A 26166-nucleotide genomic window follows, 5' to 3' on the forward strand; every position below is an offset into this window, starting at 1 on the left:
GACGCCTCTAACAACCCGCGGAGCTCAGGAGGCCGCTCGGAGAAAAACAGATCGCATCTTTACAAACAGGCAGGAAAACTGAGGAAGATGAGTGGAGAGCTGAGCGAAGAAGAGCTGCTGGGTCTGTACGCGTGGATCGACGGAATCCCGCTGGCCCGACCGAAGAGACACATCACTAGAGACTTCAGCGACGGAGGTAAAGAGGCCGCTCAGCTCGCAGCTCGCATCATGGGTCACGATCCATCTGCAGCTGCTCTGCAAAAGTTCTTCTTGTTTCTGCTTTAACTTGTGACCTGCCTCTCTTCCTCCTCCTCTTCCTCCTCCTCCTCTTCCTCCTCTTCCTCCGCTTCCTCTTCTGCAGTGATGGCTGCTGAGATTGTGAAATATTTCCTCCCAAAGCTCGTTGACCTTCACAACTATATTCCTGCAAACTCCACACCCCAGAAGCTCAGTAACTGGAGCCTCCTCAACAGGCAAGAAACGTCTTCTTTGTCTATTCAAACTGCCTGTGGTGGTTGTGAATGGGAATAATCATAAACTTAATTTATACGGCACTTATCAATAATCAGGTTTTAAAAAGTGCCTCACAGACATGACGACAGAGAAGACATGCAGTGTGATTACACATTTACGAGTTCATGCACAAGACACTGGCTAAACTAAAGCTCTAAAACAAACTACAAACTAATACATCTAGTGAATAGAATTTTTTATAAAAATGCACTTTTAAAAGAGGAGACTGAGACAGTCCGTCTGATCAACAAAGTGAGGTATAGCTTCACAGGTTGAGCTCCAACAGTGAACGCTCTACCTCACACCTGCCCTGTCTGGGTACTGAGAGAAACTGCAGATCATGGATTCTGAGCAGGGCTTTAAGGGAAGAGATTTGCTAAGTGAGGCAGTGCAAGGCCATTCAGTGATTTAAAAAGTAATAACATTTTAAAACCAACTCTGAAAACCATAGCGTAACGATAGGGGAACGGTTGTGATGTGGTCATATTTTGTGTTTTGCCCAAGTTGGAGGCCTTTGGTTGAACCCGGCTGTACAGAGTCAGGCGGATGGATGACGAATCAGTAAAACATGCCTGAGATTATATCCCACAGGCCTAAATACTCTGTGAATGGAGACGTTATAATAGCAGAGCATTGTTGTGCAATTAAAGAAACACAAATATAGTACGTACAAGTACATTATAGAGTATTAACCAATCGCTGTGTACTACTTAAATAGGGGGAGGATTTGGCAAAGCGTTGGGAAGTGATTTATAAATGAATGTCAAACCACACAGAGACTCGTGTGGCAGGGCCCAATAGTCCCTCAATGAAAAGCACACATAAATTAATTAGATCTGTTTTTTTATTTGGATCCTCACCAAATTTCCCTCTCTCATGGTTATCAGTCCTTTAAATATACCAGATTTTTCTCCATCAAGATCAATGTATTATTCTCTGGGAAATTGGTGAAATGTAAAGCCATATCTCACAATGTTTAAAAAAGGGATGAAAGATAAATAAAACTGTATCCGTCCCCTGATCTGAATTGTACCGAAAGTCAACAGTTTTTATTCGGCCCTTTACTCATCCTTCCACAAAGATCCATGGAAATCTGTTGAGTACTTTTTGCATAATCCTGTTGACCATCAAACAGTTGGACCGTGGTAAAACCATAACCTCCTTGATATTTTTGGGGGTAAAAAGTGAAACTGTACCCTCCACCGACGTGGGACTTCACTGTAAACATGTCGTCCCCTACGGTGTTTATCATCACTCTTCATCATCAGTTAAATCACATCCGATCTCTTGTTCCTATTGTAGCCTTTTAAATCACGACCATCTGTGTTTTTTTTAATTGTTTTTCTTCTGTGGACAGGAAGGTGTTTTCCAAGCTGAACTTTCATTTGCCTGAAGACACAGTGAGTAAGATTGCACTGAGCACTGCGGGAGCGATAGAGCCTGTGCTGAGCGCCCTGAGGGAGAAGATAGACAAGAAACTGGAGCAGGATGCAGACAACATACTGTACAGGACTGTATGTTTATGCACATTCCATCAGAGACACACATACTATGAGTTACTTTTTGTTTGTTTGTCTAAATGTTTATTAACAAATATGAATTACTGTGGTCCTCCTCCTTCCATGTGAGTCACAAAGCATCCCTCAGTGTGTGTGAGCAAAGTGTAACCACATTTTAAACCAACTGTTTCTTCTGAAATCAGGAATTGGAATATTTTGACTCCAGGAAACACCTCGAGAGACTTCCTGCAGGTAGAGTGGCTGTTGTGTTTGTGCTTTTACACCAAACATTTGTTGGTTTTTGATCCAAAAACACAATCCAAAAACCAGTATCTTAAAAGTATTCAGATAAACTGACATCCGGTGTGATATATGGCACCAGACCTGTACATCACATACATACAACAGTGATAAATATTGAAATAATAATTACAAAACTGGAGTACGTCAATAAAATGAACTGAATAAATTGAAAATCACTGAAAAAATATGATGACTGTGTTTTGACCTTGCGCATGATATATCCATTTGTGGAGCGTATTAGCTGACACAGACAGGCTGTTATCCTGATTGAAGCTGCAGACTCGGAATTTTGCCTTTATTTTTAGCACAGGGAGGGAAGTGGGTTTAAATTTAGACAGTTTAAAACACTGCCGTATCTGCTGGTCATCTAACAAACACAAAATCAGCATATTCAAGAAGCACTGACGTGATTTCTTTTTGTGTCACAGAAGTAATATTCTTCCATGATGCTCTCTGCTTCCCGTCTTCTCCTGTCTGTCCTGATATGTCCGAGGCCGGTTCCCTGCCGACCACTCTCAGTAAATGGTTATCTGTCCCAGAGATAACCGTGACCACACACAGACGCAAACATACCTTTAACAACATCACAGAGGACTGATTAGAGAATGCCACGACCTTTAGGGAGTGAGTCTGTGACGGGCACCTCTTCCGTTTCCCACACCTAATCTGTCCCTGGAACAACCCTGTAGAGCTGACCCCAGGCCAGCGCCTCCTCCCTCTGCTCTTTCCTCTTCCGCCCAATCCCACCTCACCCACTATCAGCTGCACAGCTCAGGTCCTCATATCAGCTCCATCGCCAGATGGCCTTTATCGCTGGCCCGAGCTCAGCACTGCTCAACCGAAAAGCCTCCTTATTTTTCTCTTTCTGTATCTTATCATTTCACATTCCCGGGCCTCCACTTTTCTTGTGGTCATCATCACATATCTGCCTCCTATCCTCCTCCCTTCAGCCTAGTTGTGTCCATAAGACGTATTGGACGAATCCCTGCAGGTTTCCAGTGACTGATGAGTTTTCAGTCATATTATAATATGAGAAATACACTCTGGTGTTGCTGTGTTTAGAAATTCGTCAGACTGAAGCGGCTCAGCTGAGAGGAGATGAGATGAAAAAAGATGATAGGAGAAGACCAAGGAACGGGTATGTAAACAAGTTGCTTTTAATTTGAATTAAATTAACCTATAGCTGTGTTTATGTTCAATAGTAATGATATGTATTGCTTTTCTTTTCTTTTTAAGTAACCCGCAATACACAGCACAGTTTGACACAGACATGGACCCAAGATTCGGAATAATCCTGCAGGAAAAAGAGCAAACTGTCATTGCTTTGCAGGAGACTGTGGAGGTACACGCACACACACACACACACAAACACACACAAACACACACACACACACACACACACACACACGCACACGCACACGCACACGCACACACACACACACATACGGGAAACTTACTGCTGACTAGTCGGACAGCTGCAAACAAAATCATTTCCCCTTTCTGATGTACAGCGGGGGAGCAGTTTTGTCACGCAGATGTGAGTGAGTGTGTGTGTGTGTGTGTGTGTGTGAGCAATATGTGCCATACACTGTGTCATCAGTGGTCAATGAGTCAACTTCTGCTCAGCGGATATAACATTCCTTTTTTATTTTTTCATCCGTTGCCACTTCTGTACGTCCAGGAAAAAGCAAATAATGACACCACTTTGCAACACCTCAAGTTTACGTCAGGGAAACTGGTCAGTTTCAGAAACCTGCTCTGGCTTTACCACATCCTATTGCATGTGTGTGTGTTTGTAGATCTTGCAGATGAAAATGAGCAGGTTGGAGCATCTGGTTCACCTGAAGGACATGCGAATTGAAGAGCTAACCCGGCATCTGGAGACGTACAAAGCCAACAGCAATCCACGCTGACGAATCCACGACCTCAGAATTTGTAATAATAACTTGTAGAAATAATCCTGTAGCACAAACTCTTGTTAAAGGTAAATGAGTAAATGAAGGTAAACGATTATAGTCCTATTGTAACTGACCGCTAACTTGTTAGTTTATGCAGTTTGTTTGTGATGATGTATTATTTGTGTTGGGTTTATTTTGTTATTCTTATTCTCCCATGTATGTATTTTGGTATTTAAATTAGTAATTTGTTGTCCTTTTAATTTGGCGACTCACCTCTCATAATTGCCTGTAGCTTGCGCGGAGGGGTCAGAGATTATCGCAGGAGAAATCACTTGCTCCCGGATAATTAGAGACTTCCTGTTTGAGCTTGATAAAACACCTGCTGCACATCAGTGTCTCGACGATAAACCTATCAAACATCTCATGTTTGAAAAGCTTTGTTTAATATTTATTCATGTATCTAATATCCATGCTATAGGAATTGTGGTTATTGGCCTTGATGTTTAGATATTTTTAATAGTTGTATTTCATTTTTTATTAAATGATTATCATGAAGTTCATGTTAGTATTGAATATGAATTTACAGTTTGTATATGTCCTTCTAGTTTCATGGTGTTTCTACGGTGCCATGTTTGAATTGTGTCATTAAAGAGCCGTGAAGCATCAGTGTGCGACTCTCTGCGTCTTGCTTTGCCAGCCAGGGACTGTTACACCTATTATTTAAACTTGTTGAAATGCATCGGATTAGTGTTTTATTTTTTTAATAACAGTTTTCTTTATAATAGAAGTATTTCCATAGACCTGCAAATGTAGCTGAGTCCCTGTGAAAAACAAGTTTGTTGAAACTGAATGATGTTCTGCTGTAAATGTTTGATTATTCTGTTTATGAAGCATCTTTATAAGTCATTGCCTCTGTACGAGCAGCGTACACAATGTGTTTTTCACGGTGTATTGCATCGATCTACAGTCATCTTTGAGTTCTGTGCCTTCACACAGCCTATGACGTCTGACTGCCAAGCGCTCAATAAATCAACGAACCACTGCAGCTTTCAAAACTGTCTTTTTAAATACGAGCAGTGTGTTTCAAAGAAGCAGAGCAGAGAAATGACGCTGAAAACTAACCGACCAAATAATATTCAAAGTTGGGTGTATAAGCCGACTCACTTCCTTCAGAGTCTAAAATTACTTTGCTTTCCACAGAGCTCTTGTTCCGTTTGAAGTGTGAAGACTGTTTCGAGATAAAAAAAGTAACTAATGATTTTATTTCCCACTGTTATAAGCATTGGCTTTAAGCTGAGAGATAACAAAAGATAGACAAACACAGATCACAGTCTGTGTGGGTTGTGCCGGTTACTCAGTATTTTCAAATTAAGACCCAGGGAGTGTGTGTCGGTCAGTGGTTGTCAGTCCCTTTAGATGTCTTCTGATCTTGCCCCCTTTGTTGCTGTAGAACAACAGGATACAGGCGACCTGCTGGGCTGCATCAGGAGCAGCTGATCTCCTGCTGCTGCTGTGACCGGTATATCAATCACAATCATATGACCGAAACAATCACTATGATCGGGTTCGAGGCAATTTATCTCAACAGATATCAAACAGTTCTTTAACAACTTTCATCTTTATTTTGGCATAGACCTCAATGATGAGACGTATTTGTTCCTGCTAAACTATTTTTAGGGCCCGAGCACTGACAGGCACTGACAGACAGTGAGGCCCTATTGAAATTGTAAGGATTATTATTATTAGGCAAATTAATTGTCTTTTTGAGGGCTTAAACATGATCAAATTCTTATCAAAATTTGCAGAAAATAAGAAAGTGGTAAAAATTTACTTTTCATTTATTTTTTATTTCTAATTTATTTTTAATTTAATTTTTTTTTTTTTATCTACCTCCTGCGCAGAAGAACTGCCAACCTTTTTGTTGGAGAACGACCACTCTACCCACTAGGCCAAACCGCCTTTATACTAACATTAGGGATTGGATTACCTCCTCATTCCCATGAGAAACTAAAAACAGGAAGAAAATGGACAAATTATTGTGTGTGTGTGTGTCTGTGTCTATGCTGCTTTTGATACACATTTCAGAGAAAACAATTGTATTTCATAAATTACTACATATATTTGACAGCCTAACTTAAAAGTTACTTTTATGTTTTGGGATTTTAGATCCTGGATGATTTAACATGCTTTAAAAACCTATTGTTAGAAAATAACCCAGTAGTTCCCAACTTTGGCTTCTGACGCCTTACAAGAATCACAGTGTGGGACACATTTAATTTAACATAATTCTGAAAATTCATGCAAAACCTTCTAGTTTATATTCGGTGATCAAATAAATTACATATTGTTCCCATCAACTAGCACAAGGAGTAAGGGTCACTCATTTCTCATTAATCAAATCAAACCTCCGCCCTCCTGAACTTTTACTTTGAAGGTGAGCTGTCTCTCTGTCCCCCTCTGTATGTCCTCGTTTAAATCTGTTTTTTGCTGATAATCTTATGACAGATAAGACGCCATTACGTAGCAAATGCATGTGACTACTTCGCTGTTTCTAAATGTCTCCTTTCTTGTTCGTCCATACTTCAACGCAGCCCCGGAGTTACCAATCTTAAATTGTGGCCACTAGCTTCCAGTTGTGTCAGCTACAGTAATGTGTTTTAAAACCAAACCATAGTAGTGTTGATGTATCCTTTAGGTAACCCTGATTACATCATCATCCATCTGAATAACAACAATGTTCAGAATATTCAGGTGAGGGGTGGCACCTGGGCAGAGCATGCAGGAGGCAGGACATGACCATTCAATTCTGCTGTGTGTTTTTGTTCAACACCGGCATTAGCACTTTTCGCTAAAAGCTCAGGAATCTTATTTGTCCTTTCTTTTTTTCTTCGTGTGTGGCACTTCTCTTTGATCCTGAGATGCTTCACTTTCCTGTCCGATGCGTTCTATATCAACATGCTGACTTGCTCGCTCTGAATTTTCCTGCTGTGTTCTCACATGGGCTCACCCAGACATTTTACCAAGGGCTTGACAAGGAAAAGTTCCATTCAGATCAACTGACTCAGACTTTTGCGATCTCCCATACAGCCCCTTTGGAAAATTTCAGGAAAATGCCCAAAGTACAGTTCATGTCAGAAAGCAGCTTAAAACCGGGTCGTCAGCATTCATTTTTTTTGGCACTTGGAAACCAATGGGTAGCTTGGATGGCAGACGTAAATATGATATGTGCAGTGATGCTTTGGAAAAAACGAAACAGTAGTTATGTGGATTTAGCCTCAGGGAAACCTTAATGACATCATCAAGGTTATTTGCCCTGAAGGAAGCCCCGTTCAGATCCCTCAGAAGAATTCATGTTATTACAGGCTGAGCAGTTACTCATGATGAGTAAACTGACCTGTATTTGTAAAGTTGAGGGTTTGGATTGATAATAGGTGATCGCCATAGAAACGCTGAGGAGGTCAGGCAGATCTTTGATAAACAGCAACGGTGAAGCTTTTTGTACAAGAGAATCACACACTCACAGAGAGTAGGAATGTGAGAGAAAACTGAGCAACTATTGATGCTGGCGCTGTCTGCTGCTGATGAATCATATTCAGAATCATGGAGTTGCTCTGGGACTGGATTTACTGTAGTGCACTCTGAGATGAGCGACCACACCCTTGAATCTCTGGCGAGGCACAAATCCAGGCAAGAGTCAGGATCTGGTGATTCAGGGACAGAAAGGAAGGAAAAGAGAAACGCTGGCTCAACCAGACCTGACCTTGACCTGACTTCCTCAGGCGGGAGGGTGGGGGTTTATACTCGCTGACTTTGTAACCCAGACACGAAATCAGACCTCCCGTTTAAATAAGCACCACTAGACATCCACATAAACTCTCCAGTTATATAAACAATATGAGGAAATGCTCAAAAACCTGCTTTATGAGCACATTCGTCACAAATACTGAGATGTAGGAGAAGTTGGATCTGGGGTCTGACTCAAACTAAACAGCCTCCCTCTGAGAGCAAGACTAATGGTTTGTGCTGTGAAGAGAGAGACCTCCACAAAGACTGAGAGTTTACAAAAGGAAGCTATCCCTCATCTGGTCATTCAGGCAGCATTGGTCACATGGTTGCTCACACTTCCTGGAGAGCCTCTAGTGAACAGCTGACTGGCCTTGCTGAGGGCAGGGCTTGAGGGTTTAGTCAATCCCTTGGGGTGGGGGGGTGATTGTACAAACTTAAGACAAATGCATATGTACGAAATGTTTACAACTCGTGAAGTGGGTTAGAACAACAGGTACCGTGTGACAGACTGTGTATATGTTTAATTCAGCGTTCACGGAGTCATCGTCATGCTGCCAGAACAACAGCCAGTGAAATAAATAACCAGCAAACACATGACAATGGTATGGTTTCTCGTCTTAAGAAAAAAAGAGACAAAAAAGAAAAAAAAGAAAAGGTAATTCAGTTTGAGATTCTGAGTTTTTGAAGTGATGATCATAAATAATTGGAAATCCCCACTAGCCCTGTGAAAGCCTTCTTCTTCAGAATTGTTTGTACATGTGTCACTTTTACAAATTCATCCCCTCAAACCATCTTTTCCTGGCCTTACATTTCTCAAAATGTTGTTTTTCATGCTATTTACCCATCATTCGATCTTTATTCTTTCATTTAGCTTTTCTCTTCTTTGCCTTTCAATCACCACAAAAATCTGCTCTAGAGCAGCTGAATCAGAGCATTCAATATTGACATGGTGTTAGATCTCCTCCTGTCTGCTTCCATGTGTACTACACCAGGTCGACACAGAGACACAGGGGGAGAAGAGAGATACCAAAATAGGTTTTATTGTAGAACATTGTCAAAACTTGAAAACATTTTGTCATAGAAACCTTTTTAAAACAAAGAGACAATGTTTAAATTTCACAGATTGTACAAAATATTGAACAAAAAAAAGGAAATCATCTTTTAAGTGAAATTCAGACCCTTCTGTTGTAGCTTTATTTGAACCCACCATCTAAGCAAATGCAGTATGCAGCCTTTAACTTCCAAACCGGAACTAAACGTCTTAGGGTTAGGGTGGAGCCTCTTGGTTTATAATCATAACTGAATCCTTCAGTCTGGGGTAAACCATTGTTGTTTAAGGCGTGAATTCTGAATAGTGTAAGTATTTCCATGTTTCTGATCCACAGAGCTGAAGAACATCCAAAAACTGATAAATACAACAAAAACTAGCACCAATTTGCATCAGGTTTAAGTCCAAGCAATATCAACATTCACTGTAATACAACCACGCTTGTGTTTGTGTCTTACTGAGTGTAACACTATTAGAATTAGGAGTTGCATGTTGCTTGTGTCATAATTAAAGTTATTTTAATTCAATAATAAGCAAAGATTGGACAATTTAGTTATACATCAAATCTTGAGTTACGCAAAAATGTAAACAGTGGCAGGGGGATTTTTTTGTGTTATCTCAATGTCAGACACCTTCTGAAAACAGATGGTGTAACAAACCGGTGACATGCTATAAAACTGTCACGTTAAATAATTGCAGGAGACAGATTTTAAATTTAGTTTAAGGGTTTTTATGACAAAAAAAATCATAGCATAATACTACATTTAAGCTCTTTTTCTTTTTTTGTTTTACAAAACTGTCTTTTGCCGGGTTAAGCTTCAAGCAGCCGTTTTATTCAAATAAAAGTTCAGTTTCCTGAGAATGTGCATTGAGCCACCTCACAATAATCTGTAAATAACCTGTAAGAACTGAGTTAGCAGACAAACGCAGGCACTACCAATCATGTAAAAAAAGCCCAAAAAATTTCCCACATGCATGCCCCCCCCCCCGCCCCTAATAGTCCAAACCAGACAGAGGAAAGAAAGATTTACAGACTTCTTGACAAGGAAGACATATCACGACTTCTTCCAGTGTTAACGTCTCTTTAGAATTCAACTCAACCATTCATGCGCGCCCATATTAATTCGCTTTGAACCATGGATCATCTTGAAATAATTTGTATCAAAGAAAATCTGATTTGATTTCAGCAGCTTAAGAGCCTTTTTTTTCTCTCAGTTGGCTTCACAGTAAATGCCTTAGTACAGCTTCTCTGTAGCGGCTGCGCTCTCAACAATAAACTCCTACAAGGCAACCAATCTGACATCACTGTATACGAACACATGCTGAACGCCCTGCCACCTTAAAGACTTGAGTATCAATAGAACAACATCTACTTTCTACTTAACGCAGGCTCAAGTGAAGATTCAACAAAGGCAGGTCACTTGGTTATAGAACAACATCATAAAACTAAGTCTGTGCGGTATACACACATTGAGTTGAGCTTCATGTAGTGAACGCTGCTGTATCCACCACTTTATTAATGCTTGTACTCCTGTATTAACCCTTCACCACCATATTCAAGTCATCCGCATGGGGTGTGATTAAAACAGCCCTCACACTGACCCATGTTGAGAGACTAGTGATTTAGTGCAAGAGATGATCGAATCCCTTATCAGATTCCAGTTAAGCTAAATTAGAAATTAATTTCAATAAAATAAAGCATGTTCATTAGCATCAAAAATCACTCCTCTTGCATACAAACAAATGAACAAACAAAATGAATGCAGATCCAAAAGCAAAGTTCAGCACTGCACTGATTGCAAGCATATGTAATTAGGGCGACTTGCTGTCGCCTTCCCAGTCAAAATCATTAATTATGCTTTTGATTTTTAACTATGGCATCGTTCTCATTCCTAAAACGCATCTCTTCTATAAGAGTGGGAGCTGAAGAAAATACTTTCCCTTTTTAACTTGCCTTTTCTGCCTCATACCTCATATTTCCCCCCACTTTCTTTGCCATTTAGATTTAAGACTGAAGTGTGTAGATCACCAAACTAGCTGAAAACCTATCCCACCCGACAACTTCAGTTTAGTGCTCTCCATCCCACAGACAAGACAAAGTCCTCATCAGGTTCTCCTGTCCTGTGCCCGTGGAGTCACTGCCCTTCTGCACTCCTGTCTCCTTCAGCGGACTTAGGTGCACTGTTGGCTCCTTCTACAAACATGTTCGGGATGTCCTGGCCAAAGTAGATCTTACTGTTAGCTGCTATGGATTGGAACTTCATCAGCTCCAGGTACTCCGGGGTTAACTTCATCTGTAAAGATTTGAGAGAAGCAAAAGAGCACGTGAGGATCAGGGCTGTTGGAGCAAACAGTGGGAGGCGAATACAATGAAAATATTTTTTTAATTATTATCATTTGAAGGCTCCAATTACAATTTAAGTGTGTATTTTCAATTATTTTATAAATGCGTTGGCTTAGCAGCTAAGGATCGGCCAATCTGCACGTGAAAACATAAAACCCTGGCCGTGTTGGGTGCATGGGCAGCAGTACATCGCTGATCTGATCTCTGTCTTGCACAAGTGTTGTCCACACAGAGAGCATGCTTACTGTGGCACTGTTGCAGCCAACCCTGTCTTTCTACATTGAGTTTAACAGGGGGGTTTTGTTTACCATTGTTTTCAGATAGAGATAAAGACACACACACACACGAGAGAGCGATAAAGATGGCGCTCACTCTAACTCTTGTGAAAGGTGTTCTGCTGTTGTTATGATGTTCAACTGATCATTTACAGACTATTTTCTGTCAACCGCTTGCAGAGAAAATAGACAAGATCCCGAATCTCATAAACTATTTCAAATATTAAAAATTATAAGGAATTTGCAACACACTTAATACTTTGAATGGGATTTGGGAGAAACATTGCCAACCAGATTAAACGTTGTTTTATTTGTGTGTGTGTAAATGTCAACACCATTTTCTTTTACCATGTTTGCTTCAGCGAACTTGGCAGCAGTGTAATACTCGGCGTCAGCTTTGCCCTTCTCCCTGGCCAGGAAAGCAGCATCTGAGACAAAGAGAGTGTGTTGAATGAGACAGACACATGACAAACCAGCTCACCAGAGGACAGCGCATACACAAATACATAAAAAACACGTCACAGAAGGAAACTGATATCATTCAGGCTTACCCTCTATTTCAGAGATCCTCTTCTCCGTCTCTTTCTCCATTATTTTCTGCTGGAAATGGATCTCTGCTACTAGAGCCACTTTCTGAGCCTCTGTGGAAGAGAGAAAACAGTGAGCTTTCACAGATTTTTACAGAAGGTAGAGTTCAACAGTGAGGTTATAAAGACGAGTACCTGAAAAAGGAAACTCATAAAATTTAAACCATGGGTCATGCAAATAAAAAATATCAAGCTGAATTAGAGCAAGACACCATATTTACCAATAATTGCCTTCTTCCTTTCAGTCTCTGCTTCCTTTTCCACCACCTTCTGAGTCTGAGCTGTTACCATCAGACGAGTCTTTTCTGCTTCCCTGCACACACACACAAGAAAAATATACAAATAAATTCTTGCATATATTTTCCTTTCTGTGTGGTCTCAATTGAACTGAGTGGGTGGGTAACAGGGAATTTGAAACGTGCACCAAGACCGTGCCAGTGAGTAAAGATTAACACACTCACATGAGTTCAAAGTTCCTTCTGATCGACTCAGGGATCTTTGGCTTGGTAACCCGGACCGCCTTCATCAGGGTATTGAATGAGTGCAGAGGTGAAGAGAGAAAAACAAGATGGGCCTTTGCTCACAATCTAAAAGCCACATTATTGATGACTGCTTCTCAGGCTTGGTAAGAGTTTCGTTTAGTTGGAATGCGATATCCTTATAGTCTTAGATTCGGTAAGGTCCACAATGAAGCTACAACAGTTTACAGTATTTAAACAGTATTTGAATCCTGTTTGATACATTGAGTTAAATATAGTGTTTAAATACCTGTATTGTGAGTCCAGGTGCCATCGCATTGAGATCTTTCTGCAAAGCAGTCTTCAGATTTTCATCTATAATGTCTGTAAGACAAAACAACAGCAGCTGCTGTTTGAATACACAACATCCTGTGCATCATGTTTCAGGAATTTCAGTAATAAGCATGCAGCACAAGTTGTTTTCTTTATAATGTATTTCAGTGAAACGCCTTGTCGATAGTTCACTCACCAAACAGCTCTATGTAGACCTCCTGTAGTGTGTGAACGCTGCAGAACTGGTTGAGTTCATGATGAATCTTGTTGAAAATTAGAGTTTTGTCATAATCGGCAGTGTAGTTCCTCACAGTGTCCACCACTGCACAAACATGAACACAAGTAACACTTAGCAGTTAGCGGGAGCTAATGAATCAACCAGATGAAGAACTTTTGCAATGAGGAAAGAACATTATGTACCTGCTGAAGGGATCAGCATGTTAACTACTTCTATTCTGTCAAAATAGATCATCACACCACCACTGTGAAGAAAGAAAGGTATCTGTTAGTTACATCGTCCACCTGAAAAGACTGGTCTTTATTTTGTTGTTAAGCTCAGTCTTACCTGGTTCCACAAGGCACATTCTTGATCTCATCAGTTTGGAGAGTTGTCTGAAAGAAAGAATTTGCAATTATTCTCCGACTACAAATATCCACACATGAACAAGTATCCGCTATGTGTTTAAAGTTTGTAAAAGTATGTACGTCAGGATAAAAGATAAGAATGTTTCAGCTGGGGGGTCTGTGATACAAACATCATGAACTTCATATTTACAGAATACAGAAGGTTCTCTCCTGATTTTGGGCATAGTAGTTTGACCAAATAATCTGCCATTAACTTAATTCCTTAAATTACCCATTCTACATCACAACTGAGCCCTGACCGTGACATAGAGTTGAAACTTCAGGAAATGTTAGATGGACGGGCCGTTTAGATTATTATATTAAACTTTTATATTTATGTTTAATAGAAACACATAAAAATGTCTTGGCTATAACAAAATGCTTCCTCCACATTTATGGAATATTGCTTTTGGTATGGACAAAAACATGGTGTGCAATAACACCACGCAGCCACGGCTGTGTGTCAAACGTGTGCATGTGTTAGCTGACTTATTTTTAGAAAATCCCCTTCTGATTTCCATGTCCTGCCCAGTATTGGTTGACTCCAGGATTAGCTCTGCTCACAGAGCAAGTTTTATTCCTGAAAGGTGAGTTTACCTGCACTGATCTGTAGGTGGTAATGAAAGGCAGCATGATGTGATATCCAGGACCGTTGGGGGAAGTCAACAACGCCCCGCCCCTGAAACAAATACAAACAAATGATTTGGTTTGACTTCTCAACACGGAATTGTCTGATGCTTAATTTAAAGAACGTGGAAAAAGAAAACCACATAACCACACCACATTTAACAGGGTGTGGTTATGTTTTTAAATAATAACATGCTTCTACAATACAGGAAGTTCCCAATACAAATAACAATCTGTGATTCACATTCACATATGGGTTGTTTCTGTCTCCATCACAGGTTTCAGTGTTGTGATACCTGTAGTACACAGCGAGGTGTCCTTCCTCTATCTTGTGAATGGAGGAGTGCAGCAGGATGGCCATCACTCCTGTTATTGCTGCAAACACGGCCCCTACGTGCGGCATAGTCATTCTCACTGGCGCTCACCTGTAAGCGTAGAAAGAGGCATAAACATCCTGTATTTACACAACATAATGTTCTCAGGGCAGAGAACACACAGCCAGCTAACAGCTTATTGCATGCATATAGCTTTGACTAATTAAGGCTATTGCAAGAGCCATGTGATTACAACTTGTGTGAGGTAGGATTAATGGGCAGCATTGACACCATATGGAACCATGCTGAGTACACTGAGTAAAAGAAACTTTACAGGAAGCTGTTTTAAAAAGTGTTTTAAAGGCATGTACACTGAACACTGTTTGACCAACTTTTTAAGGAATGTACGTGCAGGCGCATATCTTACACAAAACCTGCGTCAGAGAGGTAGACATTTAACTTGTTTTGCTTCACACACCAATTATATGAGTACTGGAGGTCTGTAAAACTCCAGCTTTATCATTTACAGAATATCAGTAGACGTATTCAGGACAGGTCATACGATCAGAAATGATCAAGATAAAAATGTTCATATTTAATTGATCATTATTACAATTAATGTCAGATAATTAGTTGTTTAATTGATTATAAGTTTAAAGAAAGATTTTTGGCCCCTGAGTGAAGGTTGTGTTTATAAACTACATATTAAAGGACAGACACAATGAACAAAACAAAACATTTTACAACACTAAAGTAGATCAGTTGAGTGTCACTCTGTTTACACAATACTTGAGCTATTGTATTATATTGCAATCATTATTCATCACTGCTTAGCCCTAATACATTATATATGAGAAGATGTAGTGATTAAACTGAGGTGTACAGGTGCACTCAGGTCAAAATAACTCATCATTCCCAGTGGAAAAACAAAACATTAAAAGTGCGTCAGCATCGATTTCATCATTTAACCGTGACGCGACTGTGTTGACATAGTTAATAACAAGTGTGAAGTGTTGAGTCACTCTTTTTTAATCAGCTCCCATTAGAAAAGCCACTTCCCACTCAGCCTGACCATTAAAACAAGCTAACGCTAACAGTGCTAGCTCACAGGTTGACTTGTGAGGAGACAATCAGCGATTCTCTCCCTCATTCAACAACACAAGCAACATGTTAGCACCACGGCCACAACGTGACATCGTCTGCAAAGCTTCGTTATATCTGCATTTAAACATAAAGCCTCGCAACACGCTCGCTCTTAGGGTGACGCTAACCTAGCTAGCATGTCAGCTAGCGCCCAGGATCGGGTGGGTCCGTTCCTTTTAGCGTCATGCTACGGGTAGCTCGCTAGCTAGCCTGCTGGCGTACGTGCAGGCGGATCGACTCACCTCGAGCTGCGCTGTCAGAAATAAGAATCGATCTGTGATCTGTGGAATAAAGAGTCCTGCTTCTGATCCACGGAACGGAATAACCACAGTGATCGAACAGCCTCCCTCTCCGGTCCTATCGTTCACCTCCCCCGCCCCCAACAGGTCCCACTCTCGTTTTACTATTACATGATGATGCCTTCACGGCCGCTGGGACATATTACTACTATTATTCAGTCCAAACATTTAGCTTTGGAAAAATCCAATTCATGAATTTACTTTATTTAATTCCATCATCACATGCATCAGCCCTCTGTTGTTTGAATATGTGTAAACAGAGTGTAGTGGTATTGTGTAAACTGTATTGTATACGTAGAGTGGGATGTCGTGTAAATATCAAACGTGGTTAGGATAAGATGATAATATACAAGTGAAAATAAAAGTATTAAGTGTGTTGTAAATTAAATTAAAAAATATATAAAGTATAGACAGAGTAATGTAGAAGCAGAAATAACGATAGGTATAAGATGAGATAAATATATGAGAGTGGCAGTAAATAGTAATATTAAGAGAAAAAAAAATAAGAAAAAATGAACCTGTGGATTAAATAGTGAAATTAACACTAATGAAAAGTGGCAGTAAGTAATGAGAGGATTAAAATAAAAAAAATGAACATGTCCACACAAACTAATACTAAGGAGTGGCAGCATGTTTATAATAAGAGTAACATTAAGTAATTTTACTTGTGAATTAACAATTGAAATAATACTAACAAGTGGCAGTAAGAGTTACAACGATCTGTGTATATGGTGTGTATAATCGTTTTAATCGAAATTAAAAGTTATTCAAAAGGAAGGCAGACTGCCACGTGCAGCGCCTCACTTGGATGTGTCTGAAGCTTGGAGCTTGACTTCCCTACGTTTCTCCTACAAATGGGCCTTGAGCTTGTTTGGAGGTTCTAGCAGGGGAGCGCAGCTACTGGTAAACCGATGGATGGTCGTCCGCCGGGGGAACCTTGTCCGCTGCCACCGAGCGCGGGGCGTCGGGAGGGACCACGTGGAGCGGTGAGGGAGGAAGGGGACACCCGCCTAGCCAGCCAGATCAGCCGAATCAACCCTAGCGATCAATGGGGTGACAGATGTCGCAGCCAGATCGCCCTCACATCCATAGAGTAAAACGGCGGACAGGCGGCATATATAGAGCTGTAGGGAAGAAGCGTTCACTGTCATGGTGTCGTTTTGGGATCGTTCCACAGCCGACACAGCTCGACTTGTTTGTTTCAGTAGTGTAAGAGGCGCCGAAAGAAGGGACTCGTTATTCTGTTTAAAGATGTTATTTTGAGGTTTGTCTTCATGTTTCGCTCCGTTATGTTAATGAGAAACATGTTACTGTTTCTATTGGTCAGACACGACGAATCACTGCCTTCACACGTTTCCTGTACCGCCTTGTCCTCTTTCGAAAGGAAACGCTGTAGTAGAAGGACTGCATTTACTACATTTTATTGTTTATACGATGATCCCAGATATTTAATCTACATCTTTGCACCATTCAGGGGAAGAAATTATGAAAGAAATTGACTTATAAGCACGATGAAAAGTCAAATAGTCTGCTTCTCTTTCCTTGAATGTTTAGTTAAGATCCTACTCTCAGCTTCCTGCAGCAGCACACTCTTTTCATTTACTGTAAATGGGTGTATCTTGAGTATAATTTTAATATGTGAATAAAAGGCAAATATTTGTATATATAAATACATATATCTTGATTTTCTTAAATAGAAATATGTCATGACATATCAAAATGATAGCTTATCAAACTGCAAAGACAGAGCTGAACATGTTATGTGGGCGTGTTTTTATCGGTTTGTCCTAACAGGGCTGGCTGAATTGTTTCTGCTCTTGAGTGAAGGTTGTTGTTTGGGATGTTTCTCCATAGGCAGAGAATGACAAAAACTCTTGTTATACTGCCAATCCCTACAATGTATTGTATTGAAGTGTACTAATACTTTTATTGCAACTACTGCTAAAAAACATAGTTTGTGCGAGGCTATATGACAGTAAAATAAACTCAATAGAATGAGATACAAATATGTGATATTACAACCAACAATATTTCCCTCTAAAATGTTACTGAGAGAAAATACTAACCTTATATATAGGAGTCATGAGGGAAAGTATGGCAGGTACCAGTAAAATACACACAGAAGGCTATTTAATAAAAATAATGTACGCTTTTATTTTCAGGCTGATTCACTCACAGGGACACAAGCATCTCAGCTCCTTGTTTTTGACTCCTTACTAATGGTTTGTTCAGATAGTTGTTTAATTCTGGCAAAAACATCTCATCACAGTTACAAACAAATCAAACACATATGAGAGGATACTGTGGTATGAAGATAACTCAAATCAGCATGTATATAAATCTTCTTCCTTCTTTTTGGGTTTCTTGTTTTGTGTCATATTAATTTATGCATGTTTGTCTGTGCTACGTCCTCTCTGTTTGGATTTCAGCAGCTCCCTGGAGAATGTTGAACCCAGGGTCTTATAAACAAACAGTTTCCTGTATGTGTGCAGACAGTTGTCTGCTCCAATGGGTGAGATAGTTTCACAATCTTCATTTCAACACAAGAGAAAAGACAAACTGATAATGAAAACAACTAACAATTTAAACAGTTTGTACAAAGACAAAACATTATACATTTTTTAAATTGACTCACATTCCATCATGCATAGTTTGTTAGCAGCAACGTTTTACTCTAACTTTTATTAGCAGTACAATAAATACATTTTGGTGACAGCTTGATATTGTTTTTAATTTAATAATATAAGTACAAGGTTATACATTGATAGCTTAACACATCATGCTGCTTCACACAGTATTTTCTCACTGCATCACATGTATGTAAATGACACAGTATGGAATCACAGAGATTTCAAATGGTGTAACTCTGATAAGGCACTTGTTTGTAGTATAACATATCTCTATATGTCTTTGGTCAGTTTCTACAGCTTCTGAGGTTGTGTTTCCACTGCTCGGTACTGAGTCCAGCTCCAGTCCTGATCCTGCAGAGAGAATAAACAGAGGAAGCCATTTTACCACAGATCATTAACACTGTACTGGTGATTCATTGAATGCTCTATCTATCATCTTAAAATTTAAATTTAAGTCGTACAAGCGATCTAGTAAGGAGCAACTGCAAATATACAAATATAAGTTTTTAAGAAGAAAAATAATACATAGTAAACCACACACACACACAACTATATATGTGGTGGTGACTAATAGTTTTTGTAATGATTTGTTTTTTAACAGATGTTTTCTATTCAGTCAAAGAACAATAGTGAATTGTTGCGTTCCTTCACACGTGAACATCGTACCATGACACTGGGCTCCATCTCCTGGGTGGCGTCTTGCAGCAGAGAAGTCAGCTGACCCAGATAACGCTGATTCTCATCCAGTAATTGATGAACGCTTTCACTGAAACAGACAAGTGACTCTGAATAGATGAAATGTTTCTGCACGTTTTCATGAACCCAGGAGAACAAGAGGCCTTTTTTTCTGACAAGGGAGGAGGATGAAAGCGAGTGGGGGGACCTCTTGTGGTGGATTTGTTGCTTGCATACAAACCTGCAGCTGGTTTTAAGAGATCAGACAACTTGTGTGGATTTAAACTCATCTTCTAAACAACAATCAGAGAAAACAGTCACACAATGTTTTAGCATTCAAATACAATTGTGTCATACTGAACTGAATTGTGACTCATTGTAATCTTACCTTTCAGTGGGTCGCTGCATAATCGAATCTGATGGAGAATTACTCTGGGCCTAAATACACAACCACACACTGTATTAGCTCTTGTGTTTTTTGACATTTCAGTTTAATAAACATGGATTGACCGCTAGGAAGAATCTCTGTCCTGCCATTTGTTAAAAACTCACACAGGCGATCTTGAGTAGATACCAGAACTCTCTCTGCCGCTTCATTTGCATCTGCATCACCGCTGCCTCTGCGGTTTTTATGTTCTCCACCGCCCGCTCCAACTTAGGGAACAAATCGATGATGCGCTGCTTACACACCAGGATTGTGCTATAGAAAACAATAGATGGGGAAACCAAAACATGTCACACAATTCAGTACAAGTTTTGCTGAATTTTGCCATGTTGTGCATGAGTGTGCGTGTTTGAAGTAGTGTATAAATTACCTGAGGTGAGTGTACAAGTCTTTCAGCACCCTGTCCTGGTTCTGAACTGTTTGGAGGATGGTCTTCACCATGTCCGAGCTGTCACTGTAGCCATGTGGAGGGTCAGGACCTGGACAAACACATCCTCCTGTGAGCTTCCATGTACCAACATTTGTCAAAATCATGTAAACGCAAACCACATAGCAGCCGGCTATTTTCAAAACCCAATGTCTCTTACTTTATGTGTCATGATTTGTACTAACTTTTGCATTTAGCTTTCAGTTGCTTGTAGAGTTCAATGGCCTTTTCCTCTCTGGAAAAAAAGAATCAGTAAACTTGTGCACGTCAGGTATTTTCAAGGAAATTATCATAGCTTCAATGTAACCCAGATACTGACAGCTGTTCCATCACGTCCCCTTGTCTCCTGGCAAAAGGACTCCTCTGCAACTCCACAATCCCAGAGTGTAGAGACACTATCTCTTCATCCAGATACCCTACATCTGCAACCTATGGCAGAAAAACCCACTCAGCATATGCTACTTATTCAAAAACTGCAAGTGAGTCTCTGTAGAGTGAAATTAACAAATGTCCTACCTTTGTAAACCTTTCAGCCTTCTCGTCGTTTTCCTGCCACGTCTTCAGCATTTTCTCTGAAGCTTCAAATGAAAACAGCAACAGACAGTTTAATTGAAGCCTAAGTGATGACTTTAAATAACCATACGTGTCACAGCAGCAGGTTATAATGAACTCACAGATGCCTGTGGTCCTCTGCTTGGTGTATTGCTCGAGGTCGTGCTGGATGCTGGTCTTGAAGAAAGCTAGTTTGGCTCGGAGCTGCTGCGACTGGGAGAACAGCTGGTTCTTGTACCGAGTTAGGTTGGTGTTGAAACGCAGCAGACTCAGCCTGTGCACACACAAACACAACATATGTGTTTCAAAACTCTGATGTATGTAAGTGTTGAGTGTATGTATTTGAGTGTCACTCACATGGCAGCCTTCTGTCCCTGGTACAGGCGGATGTAGTCCTCTTTCAGCCCGCAGATGTAGCTGACTGCTTCTCCCCACACTTTCCTCAGTGCAGACAGAGGGAGCTGAGTCTTCGTCTCCCTCACTGAGACGACAAATAGTTCACCAAAAAAATACATACGTCAGACTCTAAGAATTTGCTGTAACTTTAAAATATCAACAACAAACATCATTGTTTTGTTTTAGGGCTACGTCCCTCCTACCTTAATTGGTCGGAACCTTTGGACCTTTCCGTTTAGTATGAAGCAAAATAAGAGGTGTGAGAGGTGCCTCAAACTATGGTCTGGACCAACAGACCGGAATTTAGTATGACCAAAAGAAGTCTAAGTTCTGATCAAACTGAACCGTGGTTTGGTTTGTTTGCAGAGTGAAAACTTCTTTTTTTGATTATAATTCAGAGCTTTGGACCAATTTCAGGAGGTTGACACAGAAGCATAGAATAGAAGAAGAAGAGGCGGCTAACAGTAATGTTCACAGCCAACATCAAGGACGTTCAGTTTGCTGGTAGTAAATCCATAATGATATTACGGTGGCAATGACATTAATGAATTGAACCGGTTCATTCATTTACTCTTTTCATATTGAAAGACAACTTTTTTTCACGCACTTTCATAAAAAGAAACACCATAACTTTCTTCAATTTTGCCTTATATCCATAACTTTCAAAGCCAAGGAAATCCACACAGACATTACATTACATTTCATTTAGCTGACGCTTTTATCCAAAGCCACTAACAATAACTTCATTCAACCCCGAGGGTACAAACCCAGAACAACAAGAATCAAGAAAGTACAATTTCTTCAAAAATAAAGCAAATAAATAAAGACATCAACAGCAGACTGATCTATGCACTATTCAGTTATATATCTCACCTATAAAGTTGACACTGTCTGGCAGAGGTCTGGCAGTCAGTGGTCCAGAGTACTTGGTCAGGCTCTTATCGAACAGGAAGACTATGGAGCAGTCCCAGCCTCTCTGGAATCACAGCGCAAATTTCTCACTGTGCATACTGCAGTGCATGCTGATGGAGGTTCAGCTCATTTTGTAAAAAACAAGTGGAAAAACTGTGCTGAGGTTCAGATTTGCTAGATTAATCTCCAGGACCCGTGTCCTCGGACCATCTAAAACAAATCCACATTTTCATCAAAAGACAGAGACTAAATTGAAGCCAGCTGCCAAAATGAACACTGGTGTTTCGTACCAATCCTTCTGGCAGACAGTGTGCGGGCGGTCTGCGTGGGTCGAGGGAGATTCCCGTCTCCATCAGCAGCTCTTGACTCAGTGGGGCAATGTGGGTCTGCGTGTTTGTCTCCAGGCGAAGCTGCAGGGAATGTAAACCCTCCTCGGCTCCCAAAACCAAGGAGTGCAGCTGGGCTGACGTCATGTCCAACACATGAATCACCTGGAGAAGTAAACATGCTGAGGGTTGGCTTACTGCTCTCTGGTCTAGTAAATGAACTCAATAAAACTTGATTTTACAGGACATTAATATTACTGACCTTCATGTTGAGAATATTCTGAAGAGTGGTGTAGCAGTTGGGTTTGTTTGTGTCAGGATCCACCCCCCCACCACGTGTTGCAGGGTCCCACAGTAACAACATCTGTAGTAGAGACTCAACTGGCTCGAGAATTGGCCTTTTAACACAAAAATGCACCAGTACAAAGGTTATATGTAAGTTTAAATGCAAAGATCCAGTAGGTACAAAGAAAAATATTTTTTTAGCTACCTGCTGAGATTGTTGGGATATGGGAGCTGTGCAGAAAATCGGACTTCTCCATTCATGTCCTCTACTGCCATGATGTCGTTGGGACCTTTGCTCTTCACTTTACTTGTCCTACAGAAGAAGATAAACCAGAGAACTGAAAATACGTTGAATACGAGAATGACTTTCATGAATATCCATAAACAATACTATAACCTCCTTGGCCTAAGAAACTAGATCCACAAAATGTTCCCAAAAAACTAAGAATCTATGTTCAATCTCATAAATCTGTCTCCACTTTTTAAATATACATTGATTATTGCATGAATCATTACAGTGACTCACCACTGTACAGGTTGCATGTGGTGTAAAAAGGGGCGAAAGCCACAAGTGCATTCGAAGATCACAGTCCCAAAGCTCCAATAGTCGACGGTTACAGTGTAGGGTTTGCTCTCAAACAGCTCTGGAGCCTGGCACACATACACACAGAGCTTCATTGTTGACACATATTGAAAAGACATTAAAAAATATCACCTGCAGAATTGGAAAGGTGATGCAACACTTACCAGATACTGGAGAGTTCCAACAAAGGATGTACAGAGACTGCCCTGATCTAGATCTTTTGCATAACCCAGGTCTATGATTTTATGGACAAGCTGGAGGAAAACATAGTTTCAGAATGAGAGCAAGACACAGAAATGTGTATCCATTATCTGCACTGAAATGCTATACGACACGGGAGATTACACAGGCTGTACAAAAAATAAATGAGTTCACCTTTCCACCAACCTCCTGAAGAACTATGTTCTCTGGCTTAAGGTCTCTATGGATGATCTTGTTTTCATGGAGATACTGGATACCTGAACCTATGTTTGAAAATAGATTCCATGTACTTGATGCTTTCAAATGTACTTTTAAGAACGAGAGCAGAAGCTGAGGGAAATATTACCAATGTCAGTGAGCAGCGAGAGGACTTCACTCTCCTTTAGCCCACAACAGTTTTCTGGTTTATTCAACACCTAAATTCAGAGGGAGAGAGGTTAATTGTGTAGTGTTTAAAAGGACAAAGACATTATTTAGAGGTTTCATCCTTTATCAGTTTGGTACCTTGCGTAGGTCTCCTCTTGAGCAGTACTCCATGGCCAAAAGAGGTAGGTCATTTAGAGCAATGGAGCTAAACTCCTCTGGGACTTCTCTGGCCTGAACAACGTTCACATGGTTCAGTCTGTGAAAGAAGGGGAGCCAAACAAGCAGCTGGAGGAAAACGTACAGTGAAATTATCTATGAACTACTGTGTAAAGACAAGGAGATGTTTTCAATCTATTAATCAAGGTGAATTTGTCTAGCCCATATTCACAAATCACAATTTATCTCATAGGGCTTTACAAGGTGGGACATCCTCTGTCCTTCACCTTCAGCAAGATCAAATGAAATCCAAAAAAGAAAAACTATTAACAGGGCAACACACTGACTTCTTCATGATCTGGATCTCTCTGCTCCAGCGGTCCTTGTTCTTGGCGTTTAGCTCCAGGCGGCAAAGTTTCACAGCGATCTTCTCTCCCAGCTCCTGCTCCAAACACAGACAGGATATAAAGAAGCAGGTGGAACACAGATCTGTGTCTGGAGTTAATTATCTGTTGATGCACATGTGGATGACAGAACTCACAAGGTGCTGGTACAGGTAGACGTGCCCAAAGCCTCCCATCCCGAGCCGCTCCTTCATCTCCCAGGAGCCACACACCTGGTTCTGCCTGAGCGCCCCCCGCTCCATACTGAGGTGCAAGGTCTGCTGCAGCCACAGGGCAACACAAGAAGTCTGTAAAGGACCCCAGGGGGAAAAAAACAGCCAATGTGTTACAGTCAGCATACAGATAATAAATGTTACCTTTATTATATAGTACTTGATGAAAATTATATTTCGACTATAATTATAATGTTTGAAAACCAAAGGAATTCCAAAGAATTAGGACAAATTTCACAATTACACATTGTGTATACTTACATTAGAAAAACAGCATTGTATATATAATATTTCAGTTTATTTTGTATATAATAATCCTAATCCTATTATAATATTTCTAGTATCCGTATTCATTTTCTAATATTTCCCCCCCTATGATGCTGTGTCAATTGTAAATTTCCTCTTAGGAGGATCACTGAAGATACATCTTTCTAAACATATTCCTTTCATTAAGTGTATATTTGACAACTCATGTTTATAAACACATTTGAAATCTTACATGGTGACAGTATTTTAAGCACTTTAAAGATGATTAATCCTAATCTATAATCAGCTAAATCAGGTTTCAATATCTTAAATTCTGCAAACCGGTCATTAGTTGGTACTTTTGTCAGATGAAAACCAGATTTTGTGTAAAGTGTCGACTGTGTCAACCACAACAAAACATGACTACACAAACCCTGGACTCTCACCTGCCTCCAGACGAGATTAGCCTGAGTTGTCAGAACATTGTTGCCGCAGTTAGCTCCACGTCTTGTTTACGTTTCGTTTCCTCCTTCTTCCTCTTGTCGAGCAGGTTGAAACGAAACCTTCCGCCTCAACGATCCCTCGAACGCGACGTGATGGTGGAAGTTACTGTTGTTGTGGTTGTGTCGTTGGAGTTTCTTGTGTGAAGCTAAAAGCTGCTGCACAATCTGCGCAGGGTAAAAATGAAAGTAGGCGACAGGCGCTGTTTCTGCGCATGCGTGCTGGTCCTCACAGCGGCGGACAGAGACACTGAGCCGAGGCCGCAGGACTGCTCCCCTCTGTGGGGGGAATTCCCGGCACCCACCCACGTCCACATCCATCGGCAAACCCAGTCTGAAGGTGTTTTATAAACCAGACTGTGGAGTAAGCATGTTTATTTCTCACATCATAAAAGCAGCGGCAGCTAAGGAATATTGAAATGTCCTCGTATTGTCACCAGATGGCGCCACACACACAGGTTCTCTCGTTCTACTCGCACAACGAAAGGAAGAAATATCAAGCGACTGTCAAGTTTTAGTTAATTTACCCCAATGATGCAAAACACCAAGTTCGTTTACTCAAGTGCTGTAAATTATTATTTTTATTTAATTTTTTTTCATTATTGTTTTTTCTCTGTTTGTCTGACTATATATTTTATACAAGAACTCAACTATTTTCTCTGCACCATAACATAAGACAATAACACTTGAAACTTTAACGTTATTTGATCTTATTTTGATTTATTTAATTTAATTGTATTCATATAATTTGTATGACTTGTATTATAGATTTCTTACTTTATATTTTTATAGCGTTGCC

At 40.3% G+C, this 26166-nt stretch overlaps 3 protein-coding genes across 4 annotated transcripts; 1 reads left to right on the forward strand and 2 right to left on the reverse strand.

Annotated features, from left to right (window-relative positions):
- The first annotated feature begins 87 nt into the window (after window positions 1–87).
- Window positions 88–4228, forward strand: spef1 (sperm flagellar 1). Its single transcript, XM_061086767.1, has 8 exons — window positions 88–196; window positions 251–280; window positions 338–473; window positions 1871–2027; window positions 2216–2264; window positions 3378–3453; window positions 3552–3657; window positions 4115–4228. The coding sequence occupies exons 1-8, from the start codon at window positions 88–90 to the stop codon at window positions 4226–4228; spliced, it is 777 nt and encodes a 258-aa protein (XP_060942750.1).
- Window positions 4229–9023: 4795 nt separating this feature from the next.
- On the reverse strand, window positions 9024–16137 carry erlin1 (ER lipid raft associated 1). The gene is made up of 12 exons (XM_061086750.1): window positions 15995–16137; window positions 14592–14720; window positions 14266–14347; window positions 13610–13656; window positions 13465–13526; window positions 13241–13366; window positions 13022–13095; window positions 12715–12773; window positions 12475–12566; window positions 12218–12307; window positions 12015–12094; window positions 9024–11341 (listed from the first exon to the last, which is right to left on the reverse strand). The coding sequence occupies exons 2-12, from the start codon at window positions 14702–14704 to the stop codon at window positions 11183–11185; spliced, it is 984 nt and encodes a 327-aa protein (XP_060942733.1). The 5' UTR covers window positions 14705–14720; window positions 15995–16137; the 3' UTR covers window positions 9024–11182.
- A 2043-nt stretch (window positions 16138–18180) lies between these two features.
- On the reverse strand, window positions 18181–25557 carry LOC133020235 (inhibitor of nuclear factor kappa-B kinase subunit alpha-like). 2 transcript variants are annotated; one of them, XM_061086728.1, is made up of 22 exons: window positions 25314–25556; window positions 24547–24696; window positions 24353–24447; window positions 23988–24105; window positions 23830–23899; window positions 23658–23746; window positions 23447–23536; window positions 23226–23350; window positions 22905–23012; window positions 22677–22812; window positions 22379–22579; window positions 22050–22152; window positions 21138–21261; window positions 20903–21054; window positions 20745–20806; window positions 20548–20657; window positions 20414–20463; window positions 20172–20280; window positions 19909–20056; window positions 19745–19794; window positions 19348–19447; window positions 18181–19032 (listed from the first exon to the last, which is right to left on the reverse strand). In XM_061086728.1, the coding sequence occupies exons 2-22, from the start codon at window positions 24649–24651 to the stop codon at window positions 18973–18975; spliced, it is 2205 nt and encodes a 734-aa protein (XP_060942711.1). In that variant the 5' UTR covers window positions 24652–24696; window positions 25314–25556; the 3' UTR covers window positions 18181–18972. The 2 variants fall into 2 exon arrangements, with proteins under 2 accessions (XP_060942711.1, XP_060942712.1); XM_061086729.1 differs by lacking the exon at window positions 18181–19032 and having other exon boundaries at window positions 19381–19649; window positions 25314–25557.
- Window positions 25558–26166: the final 609 nt, after the last annotated feature.

Source organism: Limanda limanda, chromosome 15 (genome assembly GCF_963576545.1).
Source record: "Limanda limanda chromosome 15, fLimLim1.1, whole genome shotgun sequence".
In the NCBI taxonomy this organism is placed as follows: domain Eukaryota; kingdom Metazoa; phylum Chordata; class Actinopteri; order Pleuronectiformes; family Pleuronectidae; genus Limanda; species Limanda limanda.

What these genes read in the sequence shown, in the direction of transcription:
- erlin1 (XM_061086750.1), bottom strand. Translation starts at nt 14,704, where the DNA reads ATGACTATGCCGCACGTAGGGGCCGTGTTTGCAGCAATAACAGGAGTG. An exon ending in CATGCTGATCCCTTCAGCAG is followed by an intron (nt 13,367 to 13,464) that starts GTACATAATGTT and finishes ATGTTTGTGCAG; the next exon opens with TGGTGGACACTGTGAGGAAC. An exon ending in GGTCTACATAGAGCTGTTTG is followed by an intron (nt 13,096 to 13,240) that starts GTGAGTGAACTA and finishes TTTGTCTTACAG; the next exon opens with ACATTATAGATGAAAATCTG.
- LOC133020235 (XM_061086728.1), bottom strand. Translation starts at nt 24,651, where the DNA reads ATGGAGCGGGGGGCGCTCAGGCAGAACCAGGTGTGTGGCTCCTGGGAG. An exon ending in TCTACCTGTACCAGCACCTT is followed by an intron (nt 24,448 to 24,546) that starts GTGAGTTCTGTC and finishes TGTTTGGAGCAG; the next exon opens with GAGCTGGGAGAGAAGATCGC. An exon ending in GACTTGTACACTCACCTCAG is followed by an intron (nt 20,057 to 20,171) that starts GTAATTTATACA and finishes TGTTTTCTATAG; the next exon opens with CACAATCCTGGTGTGTAAGC.
- spef1 (XM_061086767.1), top strand. Translation starts at nt 88, where the DNA reads ATGAGTGGAGAGCTGAGCGAAGAAGAGCTGCTGGGTCTGTACGCGTGG. An exon ending in TAGAGACTTCAGCGACGGAG is followed by an intron (nt 197 to 250) that starts GTAAAGAGGCCG and finishes ATCCATCTGCAG; the next exon opens with CTGCTCTGCAAAAGTTCTTC. An exon ending in AACTGGAGCCTCCTCAACAG is followed by an intron (nt 474 to 1,870) that starts GCAAGAAACGTC and finishes TTCTGTGGACAG; the next exon opens with GAAGGTGTTTTCCAAGCTGA.